At 37.3% G+C, this 27,942-nt stretch overlaps 1 protein-coding gene across 1 annotated transcript in view; it reads left to right on the plus strand.

Moving 5' to 3' along the window:
* Positions 1–27,942, plus strand: part of ENTHD1 (ENTH domain containing 1) — a 95,674-nt gene that overhangs the window by 9,887 nt on the left and 57,845 nt on the right. Inside the window, exons 2-3 of the mRNA XM_033116298.1 lie at positions 6,151–6,393; positions 23,445–23,563. Of these exons, the coding sequence (XP_032972189.1) occupies positions 6,151–6,393; positions 23,445–23,563 (362 nt within the window). The remainder of the gene's footprint in view (positions 1–6,150; positions 6,394–23,444; positions 23,564–27,942) is intronic.

The raw sequence follows: 27,942 nt of genomic DNA on the forward strand, positions 1-27,942 counted from the left end.
GTTTCCTGCCATGTATATTCGTGTTCAAACCAAGCTCAGTGCGAATATTCACCAGAACGTTCTTTTCCACGGCCCTGTGCAGCTCAGCAGATTCTGCCCGTCCAGAGTGCCTTGTCCACACGTCTGTTGCAGCACACATCACCCGGCTGTAATGACGTATTTACATGTCAGTCCCCTTCACTGGGCTGGGGGTGTTTGGAGGGCTGGGGTTACTTCATTTGTACCTTAGTTTCTTCACTTGGTTTGGTGGAGACGTTGAGTAAATGTTTGCTGGTCGAATGGCTAGTGGGCTGCCGTAGTCCCAGTGAAGGGATTGGTAGCTTTGAAGAGTTTCTCTTTATCCTAAATTTCTTCAGTTTTTCTGTAGTGTTTCTAGGTATAGATTTATTTATCCTGCTTGGTCTTTGGAGATCATTTTTGATGTGAGTATTCACATCTTTTCTATAAAATTCCCAGCTGTTGTCTCTCTCAATATTAATTTTTTGCAATTACCTTCGTTTTCTTCTTTTGGAACTCCTACATGACTATTGGGGCCTTGCAATCTGTCCTTTACGACTTTGAATTAATCTTTCTAATTTTGTTGCTTTTCTGTGCTCTATTTTGGAAGAATTTATTAGTACTCTTTTTTAATGACCAATTTCTCTCTTTGGCTGTTAGATTCTGGAGTTTATCTTGGGTGTTGAGGATTTTTCTCTCTTTAATCCCACTGACTATAGTTTGTATTTCTAGGATTTTTAATTGGCTCTCCCATCTGTTCTTCATTTCTGCCTACTTTTGTTTTATAATCTCATATTTTTGTTATGGATATCATACCTGTATTAATCTCTCGTAATCATATTTATTTAAAACATTTGTTACAGTATTTTAAAATCCTATAACAATATAGGTTATTGATTTATAGAACACTGATTTCATTTGGATTGAATTCATGTTTTGGTTGCTCTTTTGTTGGCCATTAGCATTATATTTTAAAAAAATCTATTTTGGAATTTTAGTTTTCAGGCTTATTTTGAGTGAGAGGTTCTTCCTCAGCTACCCACGTTCACTTTTCCCTTTATGTGGGTTTTCCCTCCCTTAGAGCCGCCAGGGCAGCCCTTGTAAAGGGAGCGCAGGGCTCATGCCTGTAATACTGGGGTCTGTGTCACAGAGCCAGTCACTGAGCCAGCAGGTGGCTTGTTCAGTTTCAAGCCTTAAGGCCACATGTGTGTCCTCTTGCTTCTGACTCACAGTTACGAGTAAGTTATAGCCCAGGAAGCAACTTGCGGCTGTTTTTTCTTTTTTTCCTTTTTCTTTTTTTCCTCGCAGACTTTTCTCACATAGCTAAACCCTAACATCAAAGAATGAGACCAGCGCTGGTTCCCTAACCCCTGACGAGCTGACCCCCTGACTGTCAGATTAAGAGCCCAGCAGCCTTTTGGCTTCAGACCTGCTCTTTAAAGCGTGAACTTACTGTGCCAACTTGACTGAAGTTTTTTTATTTTGAAAATAAATCGATCAGATATCCTGTTTGGGATACTTTTCCCCTTCTTCCCCAGTGCCTCCCCCAGCCCCACCCCTGAGGCATTGTGGAGGGTTATTTGGGAGGGAGGCTAAAGATAACGTAAATAATTTAGAGTACCACAGGCAGCAACAAATGGTTAGGGAGATGGAGAGGAGAGAATGGATTTAGAAGATATTTACTAGGTACAATCAATAGACATGGATTGCTGGATTTGAAGAGGTGAATTTCATATTTCTGGCTTAGAATGGAGATACAATTCACTGAGAAATATAGGATTTTGGTGGATCAGTGGGTCAGGAATGGAGAGAGGAGTATTAAGATGTTTTGTAACTGCTGTGTGAAGCCTAATACACTCTTTACTAAAAGTCTGGTATATGTCTTTCCTGCTGGTGCATCGCCATGGCCAAGATCTTTGAATTTACCTATTTCCAGATCTCTTTACGTGATGTTCAGTTGTGAACCTATATAGATTCCTCCCCTGTATTTGGGAAGTTTTTCCTCGGCATATTCATTCTTTTACTTAACAAACATTTCATAAGTATCTCTTAAGCAAAAAGTAGTTTTGGCTTTCGTGGATGTTACGGCGGTGGCTGGTTAGCTCAGTTAGAGCGTGGTGCTAATAACACCAAGGTTGCTGGTTCGATCCTCGCATGGACCACTGTGAGCTGCACCCTCCTTCAAAAACAAAAAAACAAACAAACAAAAACTTCCATGAATGTTATACCCTAATGGAGGAAAAAGACATTTATGAAATAAGTAGGCAATTACAAACTGTGGAAGAACTATAAAAGACAAATGTAGGTGTGTGAAAGTGGGGCCTGACCAAGTCTGAGGCCCTGATGTATGTATGTATTGGGTAAGGTGGGAGTGGCGTTGTTGTCTCTCAGGAGCAGGCTTTCCTGAAGCAATGAAATCTGAGCTGCTGTCCCTCTGCCAGGTGCTCTTCTGTATACAGGCATAGCTGGCTTTTGCTTGCTGATCAGGACTCAGCCAATACGTTACTTCCAAAGTAAGACTTTTCTTGACCATACCCCAGATTACTGTTTAGCACATCACTCTTCCTTATTTTCTTTAGAACATTTACTTTTACCTGGAATTATCTTGTTTAAAGACCTCATCTCTTTTCTCACCTGTGCCCCCACTGCTTGGAACATTTCCTAAAACTTACGTGTTCGAGAAATGATGACATGTGACTAACCTTGGGTATTGGTCTGTTCCATAGTTGTTCTGTGGTTGGTATGTTCTTGTCCTTTGCCTTGAGTTTGGGAGGACTCCTCCCATTGGCTTCCTACTTGTTCATTTTTCTATCCTGTTGATCCTCCCCTCACTGTACTGTGTCTTTCTAATGGGGGTGCCAATGGTAGCATCCCACTCTCTGGCCATAGTGACGGGCATGTGATTTTCAAGCTGGGCCAATCAGAGTTAGTCTCCTGGATTTTTTTCAAATTGGAATGAAGGAAGAGGGAGTCTTCTCAGGTGGCAGAGAGTGAGGTGTGAACCTGGAGCTGTCTCTGGTCGTATCTACATCGTATCTACATCCAGATTGAAGAAGCCAATCTGCAATAGGAGGAAATGAAGGCATTACACAGAATTAGAGAAGGGAGTCAGAAAAGAGTCCTTCCTGGTAGTTTTCCAGTCTCTGCTTCACTTGGACCTAAGAACCAACTGTAGTCCCTGATTTTCCCATGGCCTTTGCTTTAGCCGGTTCAGATTGAGTTTCTGTCACTTACAACCAAAAGACTTCTAATTAAAACAGTGTGTAGCTTTATTTTTATTTTAACCTTCACCTCAACAAACAGACTTTTCATCTTGATGTGTTTTATTTATTTATCTTTGGATATTGATCTCTTGCATAGTTTTAATTTCTTGTTTCAGAGAATCCATGTTCTCTCTCTCTCTTTCTCCCTTCCCCTCCCTCTCTCTCTCTCTCCCTCCATATATATGTATATATATATATACACACACACAAACATATATATATCCCGACCCCTCCCCCTTCTCTCCCTCCTCCCCTTCTTCCTCCTCCTCTCCTCTCCCCCTCCCCCCTCTTTTTTCTCTCTTTGAGATACAAAGCACTTGCTGCCCAAGTGTATTCTGTTTCCAGAATTACTGTATTTTAGTACTATGTCCACCTTCCTTTCTTTAGAAACATATTGGTTAGAAGTGAAGTAGCTGGCATCTTATTGTTACTACTATTATTATTTAACTCATCCTTGAAGCAGGTTTATTGGGTTCTTGGGTCTTTTCGCTTTCAGCTTTGATACTTTAGAACAGCCAGATTTCTATTCTCCAGCATCTCGAGGGCAGTGGGCATCCTTGAGTGGGAAGTTCGCTTCTGGGTGATTTCTTCCCTGTTTTCTGTGAACTCCTGTGGCCTGACCTTCGTGATGCTGCAGACTCTTGCCTCAGGGAGGAGCCGTGATGATTCAGGGAGAAGTCTTCCATCATTGTAGCTAGCTTTCTGCTTCAGGTGCCTGCTTGTCCTTTTGAACTAGTGCGCCTGCCCTCAAACCCCATCAATCCATGCACACTCCAAGGAGAATATTCCACATCTGTCCCATAACTTCTAGTTCTAACCTTTTCTAATTAGGGGTGTTGCAAGAAGTTATTTCGAGCCAAGCCACTTCCTCAAGCTGCTATGTTGTAAATCGGCGCTCATTATCTTTTCACCCATCTGGTTCCATTTGCACTATGTCAAGGAGAAAATTGAGACTTTATCAATTCAGTCACAGTAAATATTTATTGAGCATCTACTATGTGCCAATCAGTCTATTCTAGACACTGAAGATACTGGGTGAATGAGATTCTTTGTTCTCATGGAGCTCATATTCTAGGTAAGAAAACAAACAATAAGTAAACAAATAAATATATAATACAATATTAGGTAGTGATAAATGCCATGGTGAAAAATAAGTAGGATAAAGGACTAGAGAGTGAGGGGGTGGGGCTATTTTAGTGCGGATAGGCAGAGGGAAGGTTTCTCTGAGGATGTGCCGTTTGCATAGAGACCTGAATGAATGAGGGATCTAGCCATGCAGAGAGTTCCTGGCAGAAGCGACAGCGAGCACACTGGTCTGAGATGATAAAGAGCATGGTGAGATTGCAGGATAAGGTAGCCAGAGTGGCTAGAGTAGAGGGAGTGAGGGGGAAAATGGGAGGGGGTCAGCTCCTGAAGTTAAGTTTTTCACTCCTCCCTCCCCCAGACCAAGCTATGTCAGTTATGGGGGAAGGTGGCATCTGGTGTATTGTCTAGTCCCCAAAGACCAACAGTGACAGACAGCATGTGACAGTCTGTCGTGTCACAGTGTGTGGTAACCTAAAACACTGTGGCAAGTTTTGGTTTATGGACTCCAAGCTAATCATAGGAAATTAAGGGTGTTTAGAATGATGAAGTTTGAAGCAGTTATAAAAGAAGTTTGGAAGGAAGAAATGACTAAGAAGTGAAATGAGAGAAAATAATCTTGGAAAAGATGGCAACTATAGCAAAGGTTTCTGACACAGTATCAATCCTTAATGAAAAGACTGGCAGAGAACATTGTCGGACCTTGTTGTGTAAATATACCCTGAATTTGACATTTCTCATTACTTCCACTACTAGGAAATTATAGTTGGAAACATTAACACTTTAATTCATCACACTTGGAGGCCAAAATGAACATAATAGTGGATCTTTAGGGACTTTTCAGTCTACTTCTGAAAGAAAAAGCTTGGAAAGACATGAGATGTTAATATAAGTTGGTCCCAAGATGTGGAGAAGTAAAAGATTTTCTATATTATTTCTCATGGGAGAGGGTTGTGATAATCATATTACCACATATTTGAAGGAATATAGTTTTGTATCTGTGAATTAGACTGAACAGATATGCTTATCCTGGTTTTCAGGCAGGAAACTCAGGCCCAGCAGACCCACCGGGCTCAGAGTCACACAGATGGTGAAGGGCAGTGCCACGGGTAGAATTCATGGCTTAGACTGTGCTGTGGCACTCTGTTAACGGCATCAAGTTGATAGGATATTATGTCAAAGAAAAACCAGTTACCCTCCCTTCTTTTGTCTCGCCCATTTGTACCCCTATAAGGTAACATATATTAACAATGTTGTGGGTACACAGTTGCACAGTTGGTTGTGTCTGCCCATCCACCATCCGTCCTCCATCCATCCATCCATCCATCCATCCACCCACCTACCCACACATCATCCATCCATCCACTTCTCTCTTCTATATACATATACTGGTGTATTTCCCCCTATGTTTTATAGATTTGAATCATAGTATGCTTATTATTTTAACTCTTTAGCCATGTATCATGGTCATACATTAGGTGAGTACATCCAGAGCTGACTCATTTCTCTTTGTATGCCTATTTTGTTTGATTTATTAAAGAGTATGTATTGCTTTTAAAAGGAAAATCCATAGCATATTTAAAGTGAAAATTGTAATGCCAATGTATAACTTCATTACGTAGTTATTTACTACTTAACGTATAAGAAAAGGAATGTATTTATTGACAATTCTAATGAAACAGGTTTCCTTCTACATTTGGCACAGGTTTCTTCACTTTGCTCACATATTCATTTTTCCTAATTTTCTTTTGAATAAAAATTAATTGTGGCCTTAATTAATATTCTAAGCAAATTCTTTATTTTTCAGGTTATCATATCCGGGAAAAGTCTAAGCAAGTCCTAACATTGCTAATGGATGAACAATTGCTGCGTAAGGAGAGGGAAGTAGCCTGTCGGACTAGACGGCGTACCTCCTACTCGGTGACATTTCCTGAAAGATTACCTGGTACAGGTAACTCACCAACAGCCTGTGCTTCTGCCCCCACACCAGAAGTTCCTGCTTCGGAGAAGAAGCAAAAGTTTCTTAAGGTTGCAAGACTATGTAAAAAAAGTGCGTATAATGAACATGGGCCTAAAATGCAATAAGTATTTACGAACAACTAAAAAATATAAAACATAACTTTTAGTACTAACATATTAATATTATATTAGTTCTATTACTATGTTAGACATCATACTATAGGGAACAAAGTTTAATGATATTCAGTAGAAAATTTTATGACTGTTTTCTGAATGCCATTAGGTGGGATTCAAAAGAAATGGTTTTGAGCTTAAAAGGTAGTAAACAAGTGATGACCCTATTTGGCATCCTGATTAACTTTTAAGATTTTAATCATAACTAGAATGTGAAGGAGAACTGTTCTCTGAGACCAGGGTCTGGGCATGTGTGCATTTGTGTCATTTGATCCTACAAATCAAGAAACTGACATTTTCTTAAATGTGCCTCAAAATTCTAAAATTGCTCTAAAACTCTTCTAGGACAATACCTTGTGTTATGTAACTCTTTCCTTTGCTTAAAATTTTAAATTTGGACTACTGAACTTTTTAAAAAAAAGGGACTTGGTTATAATGTTATAATAGAAATCAGCAGGAAAATGAAATTATTTTTTCTACCAAATTTGCTAAAACATAAAAGACTGTCATTTGTGCCCTAACTTCTCCAGTACAAACCTTGTTTTGATAAGTTGTGTACGAGGAATGGACTGTTTGAGGCAGCAGAAACATTAATGAAATGTGACTTGGATAACTGTCCCTTAAGAGGCACTAAACTTTGTGCTGTACGTGAGCAGCACAGGAGGAGGACAGACAGTCACAAGTACTTTCAGAGGCTCACCTCCTAGTTGATCATGGAAATCTTTCAAGATCCTGAAAGATGCTGGTGATGGATAGATGAGTAGATATTCCAAATGTCAGTTAAGTATGAAAATTTAAAAATGTTAATAGTAATACCAACACAAAGTAACCCTACGCGCAGTCACAAAGGTACTTGTCTGACATAGTGAAGAGTTCTCAAATGTTCACTCAATTTGTACTGTGCAGCCTGGGGAGCTGGAAAGACAGTAAAGAGGTGGCCATTGGAATTATAATACCATCTAATGCTTCTGAAAGTAACAGCACCTCTTTCTTTAGGGTACCGATTCCTTTGAAATAAATCTCCAAAAGAAACATAGACCCGTTCTGAAATTTTCTCATGAAAGCCTTAAATCGACACTGATACTAAAAAGGAGGTACAGAATAAAAGAACCAATTATGACTCATCTGGAGTTTCTTCCCCCCTTTTGCTACTTCTGTTATCTTGTTTTCCTTCCTCCATTTCTTCTCTCTCTTCTTTTCTCTTTCATTATAAACTTATATTTATTGACTTTATTATTTGAAATTTGGATATCTAGCAGAAATTTGGAGCTATTGCACTAAATAAAGTCCCTTTTATCATGGAGCAAATAGTCTAGTAACAGACAGATATTAAACACACATTAACGAAATAGATGTAAAACTATTATGTCAGATAGTGACAAGTCCTGTATAGATATATATTTAAAAAAAAAAAAAAAGGAAAGCAGCGCCTGGGGACAGAGAGTGACAGGGATGGCTTTATTTTAGGTCAGGTAGTGAGGGCAGGCCTTTTGGAGAGGTGAACATATAAACAGATTCCTGAGTGAAGTGAGGGAGGGACCCATGTGTACCTGGGGTGTGCCAGGCAGAGAGAACAGCAGGTGCAAAGCTGTGGAACTGGAGCCATCTTGGCATCTGTAATTGTAAGCTGAGGAAGCGAGGCCCTGAATTGCTACAGAAGTAGCTCAACTCTGAGCCATTGTTATGACTCATACAAGGAAATCTAGTTTATTGCTTTATAGTCACTGCTTTTTTCTAAATCCAAAATGATATTCTCCAGCTTTATGACACATCTTATTTACTAGACTGAGCTCTGATGACTCTACCTTCAAATGAAGAAGTTTTGCTACAGTTTAGTTTTTGCATACCACAAACACGTATTGAGTGTATTGAGTATGTACTTTCTGTATCCCGGATACTGTTCTAGGCCTGGTTGGCCAATTGGATATGTTTCTCCTCTCATGAAGGCTATATCTAGTGATGGGCTTTGCGAAAAGCTTTCATGAATGATGCATCATTGAAATGAATCTGTAGTAAGAGTACTATTACTTAAAGTAAATAGTGAATGTTTGGGTGTAAAAGCTGTAGTAAATTTGTTAAAAATCTGTTACATTATTTAAAAATTCTATTTATCACCGTGTATACTAGATACATAGATGTGTATGTTTTTGTTCAAAAAAGACTAATTGAACTAAATAAGTTTAGCAATATTAACCATTTCCATGTAGGCATTTGAATCTGAAGCTGTATTTTAAAGGAAGACAGAAAACTGACAGTTTGGTTGGGGCCGGGGGAAGATAGGAAAATAAATTGGGGAGGAGCATTCTTAGTGGAACAGGACAAGTAGCAAACAAAAACTTGGGTGGTGGGTGGATCAGTTAGAATTAGGTGTACCCCCAAGTGATAGCAGTAGAGGCCACAAAAATGGGAGCAGTTTAAACATAATAGGAATTTATTTTTCTCCTCTAAAAATAATTCAGAACTAGGTATTCTAGGACTGATTTTGCTTTCTATGAAGTCAGGGACCCAGGGCTCTTTCTGTCTTTTTGCTCCACCAAACTCAGCATGTAATTTCTACTTCATGATCCAAGATAGCTGTTTGAGCTCCAGCCATCACATCTGTTTTCTAGCCAGTAGGAAGGTGAAGGGTTTGAAAATATGAATGCCCTTCCTTATAAGGACACTTATTGAAGTTGCTTGTGACATCTTGGCTTACATATTATTACTTACCACTTAGTCACATGGAAACTCCTAGCTGCAAGAGAGGCTGAGAAATGTAGTTTTTATACTGGACAGCCTTGTGCCTGGATGAAAGTTAGAGAATCTATTGTTAAGGAAGAAGGAGAGAATAAATAACTATAAGGAACAGCAAATAGTCCCTACCGTAGTGGGAAAGAATACAAACAAGAAATGAATTAATTGTGGTAATACGTGGTTGTCAGATTACATAGAACAGAGAATATGAAGTGACTATGCAGGAAAATGTGGGCAGATAGTTGAGAGTACTCAGCACAGTTCATAAAGGACATAATGAACAGTATTGGAAATTTCAATTTGATACGACTAGCAACTAGGACCCATTGTAGGCCTCGGAGAACAGAAGGGGTGTTTAGTTCAGTCACAGAACTTAGCTTTCTTATTACTAACAACAGCTGTTGGTGGGAGATAATTCTTATTGCTTCGTGTAGAATGAAGGAGATACGAATTGAGGGGCAGCTTATAAGAGACAGTTGTTTCAATTCAAGCACCCAAGACCTGCTCTAGGGTTATTGAAATGAGGGCAAGATGATGTTTAAAGATAGACTATAGAGAGGAAATGGGGTAAGTAGATGATGTGTTGGAGAAGAAAGAGAGAAATTGAAAATGACTCTTAACATTTGAGTTAGAGAAAATGGAGGCAAGTGATGGTATCATACAGGTAAATTTCCATCAGTGGGAATTTAAAGATGTTTCTAAATTATTAGTTATAATGAAATGTAAAATTGAATGCATTGCTAGAAATATGATTTCCAGGCTTTAGGATCTAGAGCTGAAACAGCTGTGTCTAGCTCCTTTGTTGTAAATTAGCAAGGGAAAAGAAGTACTTTAGAGAAGGTGTTATATACACATCATTACTTTTACTTTTTTTTTTTCTATTGCTGGATGTTTTCCCCCAATTTTAATTCTGTTAGACAGCTTGGGAGGTTTTTGTTTAGATGAGTTTGATGTTGGAAGAAAGAGATGAGCTGAAGGATAATTACTACTTGATGGTATGACCGAAAACTATATAAAGTACAGTTATAACTCAGTTTCTGTGAGCTATGAGCGTTGGGTCTTTTGCTTAGAGGTAACAGGAATAAACACTATCGCCACAGACATTGTGCACAAGCAGATTAGCAAAGCTTTAGCTCTGTGGTCATCTGATTATCCATAAAGAGCTCTTCAGTAGTAGTAGGGTTTGCAATGAAACTTTACCTTATTAGAGAAGGATGACTCTAGTCTATATCATGGTATGATTCCTGTTGGACCAAAAGTTAAACTGCAAAGTAGTTGTCATGCTTTTATAAGCAAAAGCACCAGTGTCGATGGTACTTCCTCTGTCAGAACTTTATACTGACAGAGTTGACGTGGAGTCATACTTTGTTGCCCTGTCTCATAGAGTCTAGATGGCAGTCTGTGGTACAAATGCTAATCTCTACTCAAGCATTTGCATTGGTGAATGTCAGTGATTTTTTTTTTTAATTTGAAAATAGACATATACAAAAAAGAAAATAACAATAACTTGTATTCCTACCACCTTAAAGCAACCACTGTTAACATCTTAGAATATTTGCTTTCCAGTCTGCTTATTTTTTGTTTGTTTTTGTTTCAGAAAAATCACTTTATTCTTGTAAAAACAATACAGGCTCACTATAGAGTATCAATCACTTCTAATCCCATCACTCAGAAGTAGCCATAATTAATATTAGATGAACATGAATTCTAGGCATCTGTCTATCCATACATACATATAGAAAGATAGATAACTAGAGAGAAGTCATTTTTATAAAAATATAATTACACTAGATGCTATTTTTTACTCAAAAATAGTGCAGGTCTACTTCTGACAATAAGACTTACTAGGAGTTCTAGGAAGCCCCTTTATTGCATAATAACCAAAGACTGGAAATGACACGCTATTTGGGAGATTTCCAACCTTAGCAGAGGTATGGGAAGTCTCCAAGGGTCTCTCCTTCCGAAAAATTTAATTAAATTAATTAAGTTAATTAAATAAGCAAAATAAGAACAAGACGTGTGAGCTGGGGTCAGAGGGACTTTGAGCTGGTGCCTGTGGGATACTGCAGGTGACTGTAGCGCTAGAGTTGCTTTAGGGCAGTTGTCAGTAGTTAGGAAAACGAGTTTGGGGCTTGCCTTGAGCATTCGGAAGGAAAGCCTGGGATTACTATGCTGAGCCCAGACACTCAAAGGGCACCATAGTGATTCCAGGTTGTTCTCTCTGCAAGAAGAAAGCCTGCTCAACCACCAATTAAAATCTGGCATAGAAATTAAAAGCATAAGTTTTGAAATGGAGGAAACAAATTTATTTGCAGATGATAGGATTTTCATATATAAAACTTGAAAAGACCTGTAGCCGTATTAGAAATACTAAGAGAGTTTTATCAAGATGGCTGGCTCTAAGATCAAAATATATAAATCAAATTATATTTCTATATGTCAGCTATAAACAGTAAACGTAATTTAAAAAATAACATAGTAGCAAAAAGGTATGATTGGCTTAGGAATAAATCTTACAAGAGATGTACAAGATCTGTACAGTGAAAATTATAACAATTGAAATACATTAAAGAGGACCTATATAAATGGAAAGATATTCATGTTTGTCTATTGAAATACTCAAAAATATAAATATCAGTTCTCTCCTACTTGCAAAGATTTAGTGGAGGGCTTCTTAAGCTTGATGCTATTGACTTTGTAAACCAGAAAATTCTTTGTTGTCAGGACTGTCCTGTACAGTGTAGGATGTTTAGCATTATCTGCAGTCCCTACACACTAGATGCTATAAGCACACATCCCTTCCTGTAGTGAGAGCCAAATATGTCTGCAAACATTGTCAGATGTCCCCTGAGGGCCAAAATTGCCCCCAGTTGAGAACCACTGATTCAGTGCAATTACAGTCAAAATCCAAAAAGGATTTTTCAGATTGAATGTGATGGGCTGATTCTACAATTTAGCTGGAAGAGTCAGAAGGTCAAGAATATGCAAAACATTCCTGAAGAATAGGTGAAGGGCTTGCCTTTCTAGATAACAAGGCTAAAGCATTAGTCATCATTGCAGAGTGGTATTGATGCAGAATTAGTGTGTGGACCAGTGGAACACCCTGTAGGGCCCAGATAACAGACCTAGGCAACTGTGTTATCTTAATATATGACGGGATAACATTTCAGTTGCGTGGGGAAAAGACTTGATATGACGGGGGCAATATTTATCCGTATTAAAAAAATGCAGTTAGGTCTCTAGCTCATATCACGCACAAAAACAAATTCTAGATGAATTAAGGACTTAAAAGTGAAAACAAAACTTCAAAATGTTTAGAAGAAAATATGGGAGAATACCTTTTTTACATTGAGAATAGGGTAGGATTTCTTAAACAGAAAAAGTACAAACATCAAAAAAAAGCATTTACAAATTTGACTTGCGGTAGGCACACTTCTGAGAATAAGTCCCAATGACCTTGCCTTTATATAATCCCTTCCCCTTGAGTGTGGGTATAATTGTGAATATGATGAATTATCACCTCATGATTCTGTTAATTATGTCAAAAAGGGAGTATTGGGTAGGCTTAATCTAATCACACGAACCCTTTAAAAGCAGAGTTTTCTCCAGATGGTGGCAGAAGAGGAAGTCAGAGGGATTCCGTGTGTGAAAAGGATTTGATGCTCCCTACTGACTTGAAGCTGGAGTGATAAAGGATGCAAGTGGCATCTAGGAACTGAGAGAGACCCCTAGTTATCAGCCAGCAAGGAAATGGGAACCTCAGTTCCACAATCACAAGGAACTGAATTCTGCCAACAATCTGAATGCTCTTGGAAGTGGATTCTTCCCCTGAGTCTCCAGCCAGGCTGCCACCTGGATTTGGGCCTTGTGAGACCTGAAGCAGAGAACCCGGTCAAGTTTGCCTGGACTTCTGACCTACAGAACTGTTATGTAATAAATGGGTGTTGTTTTCAGCAACTATGTTTATGGTAATTTTTGGCAGCAATAGAAAACTAATAAAACTATATTAGATTTAAGAATTTTCTCTTCATCAAAAAAAAAAATAAATAAAAATAAAAAAGACAGGAACTAGAAGAAAATTTCCAACACATATAACTGACAAAGAATTAGTATCCAGAATATATAAAGAATTCCTACAAATGAGTAAGAAGAGGAAGAAAAGGACAGCCCAACTGAAAAATAGAAAGGAGATTTGGAAAGCATTTTCTGAAAAAGAGGAGGAAACATATTTTTAAAAATGTTCAACCTTGTATTGTTATATAGTAGCAACACACAATTATAAAATGAAATATATGAAAATACACAATTTACAATAACTTAAAAAGTCATCTAATGCCATATTGTGAGGAATTTCCTTCTACATTTGTAATCTGTTTTTGTGTGCCATCTTCCTTTCTCTCTCTCCCTCTTTCTTGCTTCTCCTTTTCCTCCTCCTCTTTCCTTTTTTCCTTGTGAAATATGTTTGGTTAGTTGCTAGGTCATTTCTTTACAGCTTGCTGATGCTGTAAAGTACTTTGAAGGCAGTAGAGAGTTAAGCACTCAACTTCTGGAACCATGCTGCCTGGATTTGAATCCCGATTCAAATTGTGTGGATTGTGTGATCTCGGACATGTTCCTTAAATCTTTGTGCTGCAATTTCATCATCTATAAAGTGGAAATAATACAGTTACTTATCATAGAGTTGTAAGAAGTGGGGTAATGTAGTTAGAGCACAATAAAGTTTGGCAGTTACTTGCTCAGATACACTTAGTGATTTCTGGACTCTTCCAACCATATCTGAGACCAGTCTATTTTCTCCACGAAGTTGTAGCTTGTGGGCTATTATTTTATCCACTTTCCTGCAGCAGGAGGAATTAAAGTCCCCTTTGGCCATATGCCATCTTGTTTAGAATATCTAGACTGTGCTCTGTCTTTTGAGTGTTTTGTATAAGTTCCTGTTCGTACTGTCTAGTTGGGAAATGTGTCTTGTTCCCATGGGCTGGGGGGATACCCTCGAGCTTCAGATCATCCACCAGTTCAGTGTGAATTTCATTTCATTACAATGTCAGCATCTTTATTTACTCCTTCTGCTACACCTAGTTTTTTTCTTTAGCTATTTCCACCTCTTCTCAGTCATAAGGAGGGGAAAAAAACATCGTCCTCTCAGTTCCCTCTTTTCCAGACATTTGGATATTGACAAGAAATCTCAGGATTTTGTCAACTCTTATCATCGTTGGGGAAGAGGGGATGTCCTAGATCTTGTTTCTTTTCTTGGCCACCAGTTATTTTCATCTTTTTTCTTTGAAAAATTACTTTTAGTTGTATCTGTTTCTGCGTTAGATTGCTGTTGTAAAATTTTTTATGAGTTTTGACGTTTGTTTTAAACGCCTCATTGAGGATTGAGTGATGGAAGTTCTGTGTTGCAGTTTCATTCTGGAGTCAGCCGTTCACTATTTAAACCTGCTCTGTAGTGACTGTGTATTTCTTAATTGTCCCCGTAGCCGAGCATTTAACACAGCTTGTGGGTTTTCCTATTTTTCATTATTCTTGAGTAAGAACTACTGGCAGTGTCTTAAATTTTGTATGCTATTGTTAGCAAGACACCGACATAAAATAAAAAACCACAGTCGACACCCATCACTATTCAGCTTCAGGGCACACTGCAGTGGTCAGGTACTTGTACCGTCCATGAAATGGTCTCCCCAATAAGACAAGTGTCCATCAGATACCCTACAAAATCTTTCAACATTACTGATTATACTCCCCAAACTGTCCTTTGTATCCCCATGGCAATTTTGTGGTTACCAACTGTGCCTTCTAATCCCCTCATCCTCTTCCCCATTTCCACCCCCCTCCCATCCAGCAATCCTGTCTTTTCTCTATATCTCTGAGACTGTTTCTGATTAGCCTGTTCATTTATTCTAGTCTTTAGATTCCACATATAAGTGAGATCATATGGTATTTGTCTTTCTCCGTCTGACTTATTTCACTTAGCATAATGTTCTCTAGGTCCATCCATATCATTGCAAATGGTAAGATTTCATTCTTCTTTATGGCTGCGTAATGTTCCATTGTATAAATGTACCACAGTTTCTTAATCCAGTCATCTACCGATGGGCATTTCGGTTGTTTCCATGTCTTGGCTATTGTGAATAGCGCCGCAATAAACATAGGGCTGCATAAATTTTTTCAAATTAGTGTTTTGGATTTCTCTGGATAGATACCTAAGAGTAGAATTGCTGGGTCATAAAATAGTTCCATTTCCAGTTTTTTGAGATACCTCCATACTGTTTTCCATAGTGGCTGCACCAATCTGCGATTCCACCAGCAGTGCACAAGGGATCCCTTTTCTCCACATCCTCACCAGCACTTGTTGTTTGTTGATATATTGATGATAGCCATTTTGACTGGGGTGAAGTGGTATCGCATTGTGGTTTTTATTTGCATTTCTCTAATGATTAGTGAGGTTGAGCATTTTTTCATATGTCTGTTTGCCATCTGTATGTCCTCTTTAGAAAAATGTTTCTTCATGTCCTCTGCCCATTTTTTAATTGGGTTGTTTGTTTCTTTAGTGTTGAGTTGAATGAGTTTTTTAAAATAAATTTTGGATGTTAACCCCTTATCAGATGTATCATTGACAAATGTCTTCTCCCATTCAGTAAGATGCCTTTTTGTTTTATTCATGGTTTCCTTAGCTGTGAAAAAACTTTTTAGTTTGATGTAATCCCATATGTTTATTTTTTTCTTCTACTTCCCTTGCCTGAGGGGATATATCAGTAAAAATATTACTAAGGGTAATATCTGCAAATTTTCTTCCTATATTTTCTTCTAGGAGTTTTATGGTTTCAGATCTTACACTTAAGTCTTTAATCCATTTTGAATTTCTTCTTGTATATGGTGTAAGGAGGCAGTCCAGCTTCGTTTGTTTTGCATGTGTCAGTCCAGGTTTTCCAGCACCCTTTATTGAATAAACTGTCTTTATCCCAGTGTAAATTCTTGCTTCCATTATCATAGATTAAATGACCATATAGGCATGGATTTATTTCTGGGCTTTCTATTCTGTTCCATTGATCTGTGTGTCTGTTTTTATGCCAATACCATGCTGTTTTGATTACTATAGCCTTGTAGTATGCTTTGATATCAGGTATAGTGATACCTCCCACTTTGTTCTTATTTCTCAAGATTGCCATGGCTATTTGGGGTCTTTTATGGTTCCATATAAATTTTAGGATTATATGTTCTATTTCTGTGAAAGCTGTCCTTGGAAGTTTGATAGGAATTGCATGGAATCTGTATATTGTCTTAGGCAGTATGGACATTTTAACTATATTAATTCTTCCTATCCATGAGCATGGTATGTGTTTCCATTTATTTGTATCTTCAGTATCTTATAATTTTCTGAGTACAGGTCTTTTACTTCTTTGGTTAAATTTATTCCTAAGTATTTTGTCGTTTTTGAAGCAATTGTAAATGGGACTGTTTTTTAAATTTCTCCTGATAGTTTATTATTGGTGTATACAAATACAACTGATTTCTGAATATTAATTTTGTATCCTACTTTACTAAATTCATTTATCACTTCTAATAGTTTTTTTGGTGGAGTCTTTGGGGTTCTCTCTATATAGTATTATGTCATCTGCATATAATGAAAATTTTACTTCCTCCTTACCAATTTGGGTGCCTTTTATTTCTTTATCTTGTCTGATTGCTGTGGCTAGAACTTCCAGAACTATGTTGAATGAAAGTAGAGAAAGTGGGCAAACTTGTCTTGTTGCTGATCTTAAGGGGAATGGTTTTAACTTTTCCCCATTGAGTATGATGTTAGCTGTGGATTTATCATATATATGGCCTTTAATATGTTGAGATATGGTCCCTCTATTCCTGCTTTCTTAAGAGTTTTTATCATAAATGGTTTCTGGATTTTGTCAAATGCTTTTTCTGCATCTATTGATATGGCCATATGATTTTTATTTTTCATTTTGTTAATGTGGTGTATCACATTAATTGATTTGTGGATATTGAACCAACCTTGGATACCAGGAATGAATCCCACTTGATCGTGATGTATGATCTTTTTAATATATTGCTGAATTCTGTTTGCTAAATTTTGTTGAGGATTTTTGCATCTATGTTCATTAGGGATATTGGCCTGTAATTATCTTTTTTTGTAAAGTGTTCGTCTGATTTTGGGATCAGGGTGATTGTGGCCTCGTAAAAAGAGTTTGAGAGTCTTCCCTCCTTCTGAATTTTTTGGACTAGTTTGAGGAGAATAGGTGATAATTTTTTGAATGTTTTGTAAAATTCACCTGTAAAGCCATCTGGTCCAGGGCTTTTGTTTGTTGGGAATTTGTTGATTACTGATTCAATTTCCCTGGTAGTAATTAGTCTATTCAGGTTTTCCGTTTCTTCTTGAGTTAGCCTTGGAAGGTTGTATGCTTCTAGAAAATTATCCGTTTCTTCCAGATTGTCTAATTTGTTGGCGTATAGTTGCTCATAGTATTTTCTTAAAATTTTTTGTACTTCTGTAGTGCCTGTTGTCATTTTTCCTCTTTCATTTCTGATTTTATTAATTTGGGTCTTTTTTTTTTTTTGATGAGTCTGGCTAAAGGTTTGTCGATTTTGTTTATCTTCTCAAAATAGCAGCTGTTGGTTTCATTGAGCTTTTGTATTTTTTTTTTTTTTTTGGTCTCTGTTTCATTTATTTACGCTCGTTCTCATGTTTTCATATTTACCTATTTCAAAATTTAAAATCTGCTTAAACATCTCTGCTTTCTTATTCTTTATACTTTTCCTTTTTCACTTAAAAAAGAAAGCATGCCTTTCCCCCAGTAATGTCAAAATTCATCTTTCAAAACAGCTTCACAGTACTCACATTTGATCTCCTGTCCCTTTGCAGCATTTCTCAGAAGTAAGTAGGATCAAAGAGCTTGTGCCTGTCCTGTAGTGGGTGCTGTGGTAACTGCCGCCCCTCCCCCCACCCCCAATCTCCACTTCAAGATCAAAGCATTCATTCCTGCTGGGAGGACTCGTGGCTCAGGGCTCTCAGCTGTGACCTTCTCTGGGAATTCCCAACAGCTGAAGAGAGCCTCTTTGCCAAAGGTCACCCCCACTTCCTGAGGGAACCCACATCCAATGACCTATAGATGTGGGCCAGCCCCCTTGCTTCAAGGCAGGACAACTGTGAAGAGCCATCCCAACCCCCAAAGCTCCTGGTAGGATTGGCTGAGGCCTCTGTGGTAACCATTACAGTTCAGTTCCACCCTGGCCCAATCCTGCCTCCCACATGCCTCACACATCCTGTTTCTGAGAGTCTGCCCTTGTGAATGTCCCTCAAACAGATCTGAGCCATGGCTCCTGTTTCCTGGGAACCCAACCTAGGGCAATGCTTTTCCTCAAGATTTAAAATATAGGACTATCATAATATGTGTACATAAATGAAAGAGAATTATAAAATAAGTGGGGCAAAATCTTAACAATTACTGAATCTGGGTGAAGAGTGTATGGGAGTCATTTGTACTATTCTTGCAACTTTTCTGTTAAGTTTGAAATTATTATAAAATGAAAGTTTAAAAAATTAGGATAAATGTCAATGATTTGAAGATGGTGCAGTGTAATTATGCTCTAAGTGAAATTGTTAAGGTTCCAATTCATGATTCTGCAAAAGTTAGTTATAAACTTAATCACCGTGAGACTTTTATATCTTATCAATTCTTCATTGGCCCAATGATTATTTTCTAAGAAGGACACATTTGTTTATTTTTAAAAATTAATTTTGTTAAGAAAATGTCCAATTTACTTAAATTGTACCTGAGAAGGCACTGTCAATACATAGCAACAATGTTTGCTAGATGCTAAATAATAAATGGAAAAATTTGGGAATTTGTTCAGTTTATAGAGCATTTCCTTTCCAAAATGTGCTGTTTGCATTGTTAATGTCTGATAGTTTGAACGTCAGTTTGATTATCTCATCTAAGAAATATCACAGAGTTTACCAGTTCTGCTTTGTGGTATTATCTGAGTAGTACAGGCTGAATGAGATCTACAGCTTCTGTCTAGATAGTTCCTACCAAGTACCTACAGTCTTGTATCTAAGCCCTCATCTTCAGATGACTCAGTAGCATCATTTCCTGTAGCATCTTCACTGTTTCCTCTGAGGCTTCTCATTCACACACTAATTCTTCTTGGTTTCTGAGTTCACAGTCTCAACTGATAAATAGCTTATGATCCCAAAGGGACTTCATTTCCACTAAGGAACTAAATGTGTGTTCTCTTCTTCCGCTTGCTTGTGAAGATCCAGAAATCAATGTTGTGTAATCATCTAATTTAATTCAGCACACCTCGATTCCAGTGTTGTGCTGCCTGAAACTAAAAAAATTTCTAAATGAGTTTCCATAGACTCACTATGCTATAACTGCCTACCTTCTTGCCCCTGTAAGATTAGTTAATGTAGGTTTATAACAGTTATTCTAAGCTAAAATGCATCACCAAATATGCAAGATTTTTTTCTTTCACAATTCTTGCTATTCTTCAGTTTTCCCCATACTTTACTTCAAAATGGACTTCCTGAAATTTTTATTAATCTACTTCTGTGATGTCTAAAACTTAGGTTCATATCATCTCAAGGGTGATTTTGTTGTTGAGTTCTCAAAGAGTGATAATATAGTTCCTGATTAAATCATATGAAAGCACATAGATGATCTAAGCCTCAAACTACTACTGTTTGCCAGTATTTATTATAAAATCTCCAAGTCCAAAATAAGCTTATTTTAATTATTTTTTTTCACGTGAAGTTACAAGAAAATGAAAAGTTAGAATCACCAATGAGAAGTTCTTATTCTTTCTGCAGTATCTTTGGTATATACCAGACTTGCTTCTTTTGCCCATGTAATTCCTCCTGCTTGGAATAATTTCTTCCTCCATGTTTATGAGGAACCTAGCCATCCTTCAAAGCTTGTTCAAATTTTACTTCCTATTTGAGGCTTTTTCTGGGTACTCTGGTATACATTGATTTTTTTTTTTTCCTATTTAGAATGTCTAGGCCTAAAGTTAATTTAAGGAAATTTGGGATGTAATTATTCTCCTCTAGTTGTTTCCTGTAGGTCTGTATGTTAGACTTATCTCCCCAGTGAGGCTATAAACATTTTGAAGGCAAGAACCATGTCTTATACCATTGCTTTTCATGCTATTTTTCTTGCATGACCCCTAAGATGATTTTGAAAAATTACATCTAACACATTTTTAAGTTGATGTGTGAAATTTTATCATTAAGTATAAGTAACTGCAAAGGCTATAATTCAAAATATTGACATCAAAGATGAAAGAATAAAACAAACAAAACTGTTACATGAGACTTTGAAATGTATCTAAAGAAATCTAAATACTGTTATGATTATACCTGTAACCATTCATTTGAAAAAAATACATGAAGTCTTCTTTAACTGTTGGAATTTTTACATCAGTCCCTTTTCTACTTGAAATACTATTTCTATTCCACATCCCTCACAGAATTTTTTCCTAATAAAAAGTACTTTTATGCTTGAACGTCTTCTCTATATCAAATATGTATATAAATTGAAATTATTTTTCTAAATTTTCTGTGACCAGAGGTTTTAAGTAGTAAAATAGTCCTTCTAGATTGACTTATCATTATAATTATTTTTAGTACACAAAACCAAAACCACATAAATGTATTGTAAATTTTTATAAATAGTTATTAAACATAAAGGATACAATTTTATTGAAATACGTGCTTTTATGAGATATATGGAACTGTTAATTTACCCACATAGGAATATTACTTATTGCTAGAAATAAGCAGGGTTCAGCATAAATTCTGTTTGTTTAATATTTTTATAGATGTAGAAGCTACAAGGACTTGTTCACATAAAATTGTAGGTGGGAAAAGAAGGTGTTTTATTTTAGCAATGTCAATCAATTCTATGAATACCTTCCAAGTAATATTCCAGAAATTATATAGTGATTTATTACAGAATTATTTTTCATCTATTGTCAACTGTCAACTTGATTATTTCTTTTTTCAGTATTGTTGAAATCAAAGGATTCGAAACACCCTATTTAGGAAAAGATTTGTTAAATAGTCATAAGGAATAATTTACTTTCTCAGTTTCTGAACATAATACCAAAAAACATCTTTATTAAAATTTATCAAATGAATATTCATTATTCCTGTTACACTAAACAAAAAACATTAATTGCAACATATCTGTCAATACAGTAACTTTTTGAGAAAAGGATTTTATTGAGTCATATTCTTTAAATATATTTTCATCAACTCTTCAGAACAGCAGATTTGATTCATTAAATTTTTGGAAATTATTTATCATACTTACCTAATTGGCAAAACCAGCTCTCATTGTCAAAACCACCAGCCAAATCAGATTCAAACTTTCTTCCGAAAACATCCTTATTTATTCAAATAGACATGTAAACAGACACCACTCTGGTTGTATTCACATTCCTGAACTCTTTCCCTAAGATTGGTAGCCAACTCTGGAACCTTGTCGTAAAGTTGTCCCATTGATGAAATAAAGTGTCCCTGCCTCCCAGGCTTTCTTTGCTTTCCTCTCATTGGACTCTTCCTCAGGAATGGTGCATTCTTTGACAATAATGTGTGTGTGGGACATTAAATGAAACTTGTCAATTGTCGTGCTTCTCCATACCATAATGTCTCTGAATACTAAACATCCTGCTATGGATCAAAATTCCCTGTTACTTACGCTTTGCCAGTAGAAGAAGTATGTGTGAGACCAGACAAACTTTGAAGCTCTACTTTGGGTTTTCTGTGCTTTGATTGAAGGCAGCTTCCCCATACCAATCTCTTTTACTGTATTTGGTGCTGTAGAAGTTCTCATGTTTGTACTTTAAGGGAAGATTTACCATAATAAGATTGGGTAAAGGCTATGTCTTCCTTTATAAAGTAGAAGAAAATTGGTCATGAAAGGGAAGAGGGAAGAACTAGCCTGAGGCTTCTACACAGTGGCAGTCTCAGGCACATCAGTGTTTGGAAAGATACTCTTTCTTTTAAAACTATCTATGCTCACCTAGCCCTTGGGAAGTCTTTAAGTACCCCCAGTGGTGCATATACACAAGTTTGAAATGGCTTTCTCACACTTCTTATTGTACCCAATAACATGCTGAGAGATCGTTGGTACTAGTTTACATAGGAAGGAAAACGATATTAAGACTACAAAAACATTAAGTTCAGCAAAAAATATAAAGTGTCAGTTTATTTTCATTGGCATATTCTTTTATGTTTGTTTTAAAAATTTTTGTTTAAAGTTCTTATCAAATAATTTATACTTTTTTTTTTTAAGATTTTATTGGGGAAGGGGAACAGGACCTCATTGGGGAACAGTGTGTACTACCAGTTTTTTGTTTTTTTTCCCCCAAGTCAAGCCGTTATCCCCTCAATCCCAGTTGTGGAGGGTGCCGTCTAGCTTCAAGCCGCTGCCCCTTCAGTCCTAGCTGTGGAGGCAGCTCAGCTCCAGGTCCAGCTGCCCTTGCCAGTTGCAGGGGGCGCAGCCCACCATCCTTTGGAGTGGAACCGGCAACCTTGTGGTTGAGAGGACGCGCTCCAACCAACTGAGCCATCCGGGAGGCAGCTCAGCTCAAGGTGCCGTGTTCAATCTTAGTTGCAGGGGGCGGAGCCCACCATCCCCCACGGGACTCGAGGAACGGAACCAGCAACCTTGTGGTTGAGAGCCCACTGGCCCATGTGGGAATTGAACCGGCAGCCCTTGGAGCTAGGAGCATGGAGCTCCAACCACCTGAGCCACCGGGCCGGCCCAATCTATACATTTCTAGTTTTGTTTGGAACACATGAAGTTCACACAGCAGTAATAAAGTTCTTTTAAATATTAATTAGAATAATTAGAGTTGTTATTCCTGCTTTGCTAAAATTTCATTTGAATCATCTTCACATTTTCAAACTATTTGCTATACTATAGTATATCTTATTTTTAAAAAGATGTTTCAAATAATAAAGTTATAAAACAGAATTGTTGATGGGAGAGAGGGCTAGAATTCAAGTAGTATTTTTGAAATCTGTCTGAACTTGTCAATTTTTATAAAGGAATATGATACGATGATTAATATTCATAGGTAACCATCAGCAGATGATGTATATTTTGTAGGCAAAATGGATCTTCAGAAGTGATTAACTTAAAAATTGTGAGCTCATGTAAAAACATTACTATTTTTGGCCAAAGTAAAATCTTAGCTTTATGTCATTGACAGAAAATGGTTCCAAGGAAGGATTGAAACAAGAGCAGTGCCAAGACATTCTGCTGCCTAGTAGAGCTGCATTGTCCCAGGAAACGCTACCACTCAAGTTGAATGCTTGCAAATCAACGGAGGTAAGTCACTGGAGTAGTTTCCAATTGCTGCTCTAACAAGTTCCTGCACACTGAGTGCCTTAAATCAGTGCAAATGTGTTACCTTACAGCTCTGCAGGTTGGAAGTCTGACGCAATCTAGCCGGTCTCCGTGGGCTAAAATCAAGGTGTCAGCAGGGCTGATTCCTTTCTGCAGGCTCTGGGGGAGAATCTGTTTTCTTACCTTTTCCAGCTTCATCTGTTCTAAGAGAAACTGTGCTTGTCTTTTAACTTTGGTTTTTGGTGTCTTTGTCATACAGAGTTTTAAATACAAATAAGGTTGAATTATCAAAGTGTTCCTTTATAATTTGTGCTTTTAAAAAAATCTTATTTAAGAAATTCTTTTTTATTCTAATGTAATAAAGATCTCATATATATTTTTTTAAACGTTGAAATCCTTATGCCTTTTAGAATTTTACTATATAGAGTAAGATAGGGGTCTTATTTTATTTGAACCCCTGTGGATAAACAATATATGATTTATTAAACAGTCCATCTTTCTCTACTCATTTTAAAAAACATTTTATTATGAAATAATTATAGACTTATAGGAAGTTGTAGAAATAGTAGAGTCCCATGTACCCGTCACCCAGCTTCCCCCAGTGTTGACACCTTATATAGCTGTAGTACAACATCAAAACCAGAAAATGGACATTGGTACGTCAGTCAGTTTTCAACTTTTCAATTTAGTAGTCAATTTTTTAACCTCTGTGTGTGTGTGTGTTTGTGTGTGTGTGTGTAGTTTTATCCCAAGTGTAGATTCATGTAACCAGCACCAAAATCAAGATACAGAACTGTTCTGTTCCCACAAAAGAAGCCCCTTTTGCTACCCACATCATCTCATGCCCCAGAACCACACCCCCTGGCAACCACTGATCTTTTCTCCATCTCTATAGCTTTGTTATTTCTAGAATGTTATGTAAATGGACTCAGACAATATGTAACTTTTTGAGGTATATTTTTCTTTTCACTCAGCTTAATGCCCTTGAGATCCATTCGGGTTGTTGCATATATCAATAATTCATTCCTTTTTACTGTTGAGTAGCATTCCATTTTATAGATGCACCAGAATTTATTCAACCATTCACCCATTGAAGGATTTTTGGGTCTTTCCAATTTGGGCTATTTATGAATAAAGCTGCAGTGAACATTTGTGTACAGGTTTTTATATGTAAAGTTTTCATATCGCTGGGATAAAGGCCAAAGAGTGATTGCTGGGTTCTATGGTGAGTGCATACTAAGCTTTTGTAAGAAACTGTCAAACTGTTTTCCAGAGTGGCTGTACCATTTTACATTCCCACCAGCAGTGCGTAGGAGACCCAGTTTCTCTGCATCCTTGCCAACTTTTGTTATTACCACTATTTTCATTTTAGCTCTTCTAACAGGTTTGTAGTGACACCTCCCTGTGGTTTTGTGTTTCCCAAATGGCTAATAATGTTGAACATCTTTTCACGTGTTTATTTCAACGTGCTAACTTCTCTGGTAAAATATATGTTCATATTTTTTGCCCATTTTCTAAATGGATTGTTTGGTTTTTACCACTGAGTTTTGAGAGTTCTTCATATATTTTGGATACAAGTCTTTTGTGAGAGATATGATCTGCGTGTATTTTCTTCCAACCTGTGGTTTGTCTTTTCTTTTTGACAATATGTTTCACAGAGTAAAAGTTTTAAATTTTGACGAAGTCCAACTTATCAATTTTTGATTTTTATGGATCGTCCTTTTGGTGTCGTATCTAAGAACTCTGCTTAATGCAAGGTCACGTAGGTTATCTTTTATGTTTCCTTCCAAAAATTTTATAGTTTTATGTTTTACATTTAGGTCTGTGATTTATTTTGAATTAATTTTTGTATAAGGGGTACAGTGCTTGTCGAAGTTCTTAAAAAAAACTTATTTTGCCTACAGATATCCAATTGTTTCAATACTGTTTACTGAAAAGACTTAAATTTTATTGTAATTCCTTAAACGTGAATTCCTTTTCTCTCTTGTCATCCTGTGAGACTTGCCAGTGGGAAGTCTTTCATCTCTATTTAATTCTGAGAAAGTTATCTCTGGCTCAAATATTTCCTACTGTTTATTTTCATTTTTCTCTCTTTCTTGGGCTCTTCATATCTGGGTATTAGTAATTTTCTTTCTACCTGTATATCGCTTCACTTTTCTTTAAAGTTTCTATTTATTGTTTTCTTTTTCCTTCTGGAGTTCTTCAATCTGATCCTCCTATTTACTAATTTGTTCTCAGCTGTATTCATTCCTTTATTAATTCCATCTGAGTCCTCTATTTCAACATTCTATTTTATTCTTTTTATTGTGTTTGTTCCTGTTTCATATTGCTTATATCTTTCCTTATTTATTTTAGTATGTATATTAAGCGTATTTTAAATTCTTGGTCCATCTTTTCTGATATCTGTGCTTTTGATGAAACCTATAATTCAGTTTAAAATGTTCCTTTTGAAATAGTTTTGATCCTCAAGGTACTGGTTACTCCTAGGGGTTATGGCTGCTTTGTCTGGGATTGCTAAAGGCGGAAACTTAGTGTGTATCAGTGCTATCAGCTTAAGTGGGAGGTGGGGAAAAGGGACTCGTGTGGAGAGCACTTCTCTCCCCTCCCGTCTCCCACCAAGAATATGAGAGTTAATCATTCCTCACTGTAAGGATCAATGCCTCAAGTTACATCATTATTCTTAACACCCCAAGACGCAGCTTTAGGGGGAGACACTCCATAAATTGTGAACCACCCACCCTGGGGGATTGGAAGAGGTCCTCACCGTTTGCTCTCTTCTCCTTACCCACTCAGGGCTTCTGCACTGACCAGAGGCGCTCCTGAGGACAGCTGTCTGAGTCACAGCAGGTACACAGACAAGTTCCAAGGCAACGCATGGTGGGGGTAATTCTACCAGCTTCTTCCTTATTTTATCCAACCACGGCTCAGGCCACCTTCTGCCTCAGGCAAAACCCCACACTGACTTCCCTCCCCCACTCACTCAAGCATACCAGGTCAGAACACCCGTCCATCTCCTCCCAGCGGCCTCTCTAGTTTCTTCTCATTTTGGTGTAATCTCTTTATAGTATCTCCAGGGTTGATCCTGAGAGGGGACCCACCAGAACCAGAACCAGAACCTGCTCTGTTCTTCAGGGTTCTCTGACCTTCTCAGACATACACCCATTCACTCCTGTTAGAACTTTCACATGAAAACATGTATCTTCAATTCGGCATCTGTAGCTCTCCAAGTATTATTTTTTCTCTATTTCCTTGAAATTTTTTTTCTGCTCAATTTCTATTAGATATATTGGGCCACTTATTCTCTCATTTTCCATGTCTTTCAACTGCTTTTAAAAATATGTTTTGTCTCATTATAAACTCCATGCATCAAGCGTTTTATTTCAATAGCCATATTTTTCATTTCTAGGATTTCTCATTGCTTATTTATATCCATTTGTATTTATTTCATCTTTGTCTGTTTTTGTTTCTTGTTTTCTTATTCCTTTAAATTAATGTTATCCTTTCCATTATCTTTTTGAGGACTCTAAACATACTTAGTTTCAAATACTTTTTAGATTTCTTAGTTTCATTTGGTCAGGAGTGAATTCAGTTTTTTCTGTGTTTTGGAATATTGTTTAGTAAGCTTCTTTTGAGTGGCTCAGGTTCTTTTTTATCTTCCTTCTCTCTGAGTGTTCTTACCTTTCCCTGCCTACCAGTTTTTCATTTGTCTCCTCCCAATACCCAGCACTGCAGGTCCACAGTCAAGACTTACACTGGCAGCTTGGGGCTTCTTCATTTTTGCTCATATCAGAGATATTGCAGATCTGGTCCCCAGAGCAAGGGATGCTGAGGACCAATTGCTGGTGAAGTTTAGTTTGTATCTTCTCACCCACCTGGGTGTGAAATTTTTATAAGCCGTAGTCCCAGGCTGTGATTGATGCCAGGTTAATTCAGCTTCCTTTCTAAGGAGGAGATCCCGGTGCCCGGGCATAATTTCAAGTAGTGAGTCCATGTTCAACATTCCTGTCTTGGACGGACACTTTTAAATCTGTATTTACCCCTCAGGAGTCGAGCTCCTGGTTTTCTCTGCCTTTTTTCTGGACCCAAAGCCCCAAAAGTCCACAGCTCCCACTTTCTATTCCTGTTCTCCATGAAGATATCTTGTTTTTGAGCATGACTGGGTTTTTAATTTTCACATTTGTATTTTCTCTTTCATTGCTATGTGTTTGGAGAAGGAAGGTGCCCCAAAGTATGAACTTGCAGAACTGTCTTGACTGGAAATCTGTTCCACTTAAGACAATATAAAATTGTTAGATTCACTCATTTGTTTTTCTGTTTTATGTGTGATTCTCCTATTAGCAGGACAGCTCTTTGAGAGTAGA

Source organism: Rhinolophus ferrumequinum, chromosome 10 (genome assembly GCF_004115265.2).
Source record: "Rhinolophus ferrumequinum isolate MPI-CBG mRhiFer1 chromosome 10, mRhiFer1_v1.p, whole genome shotgun sequence".
Classification (NCBI taxonomy): domain Eukaryota; kingdom Metazoa; phylum Chordata; class Mammalia; order Chiroptera; family Rhinolophidae; genus Rhinolophus; species Rhinolophus ferrumequinum.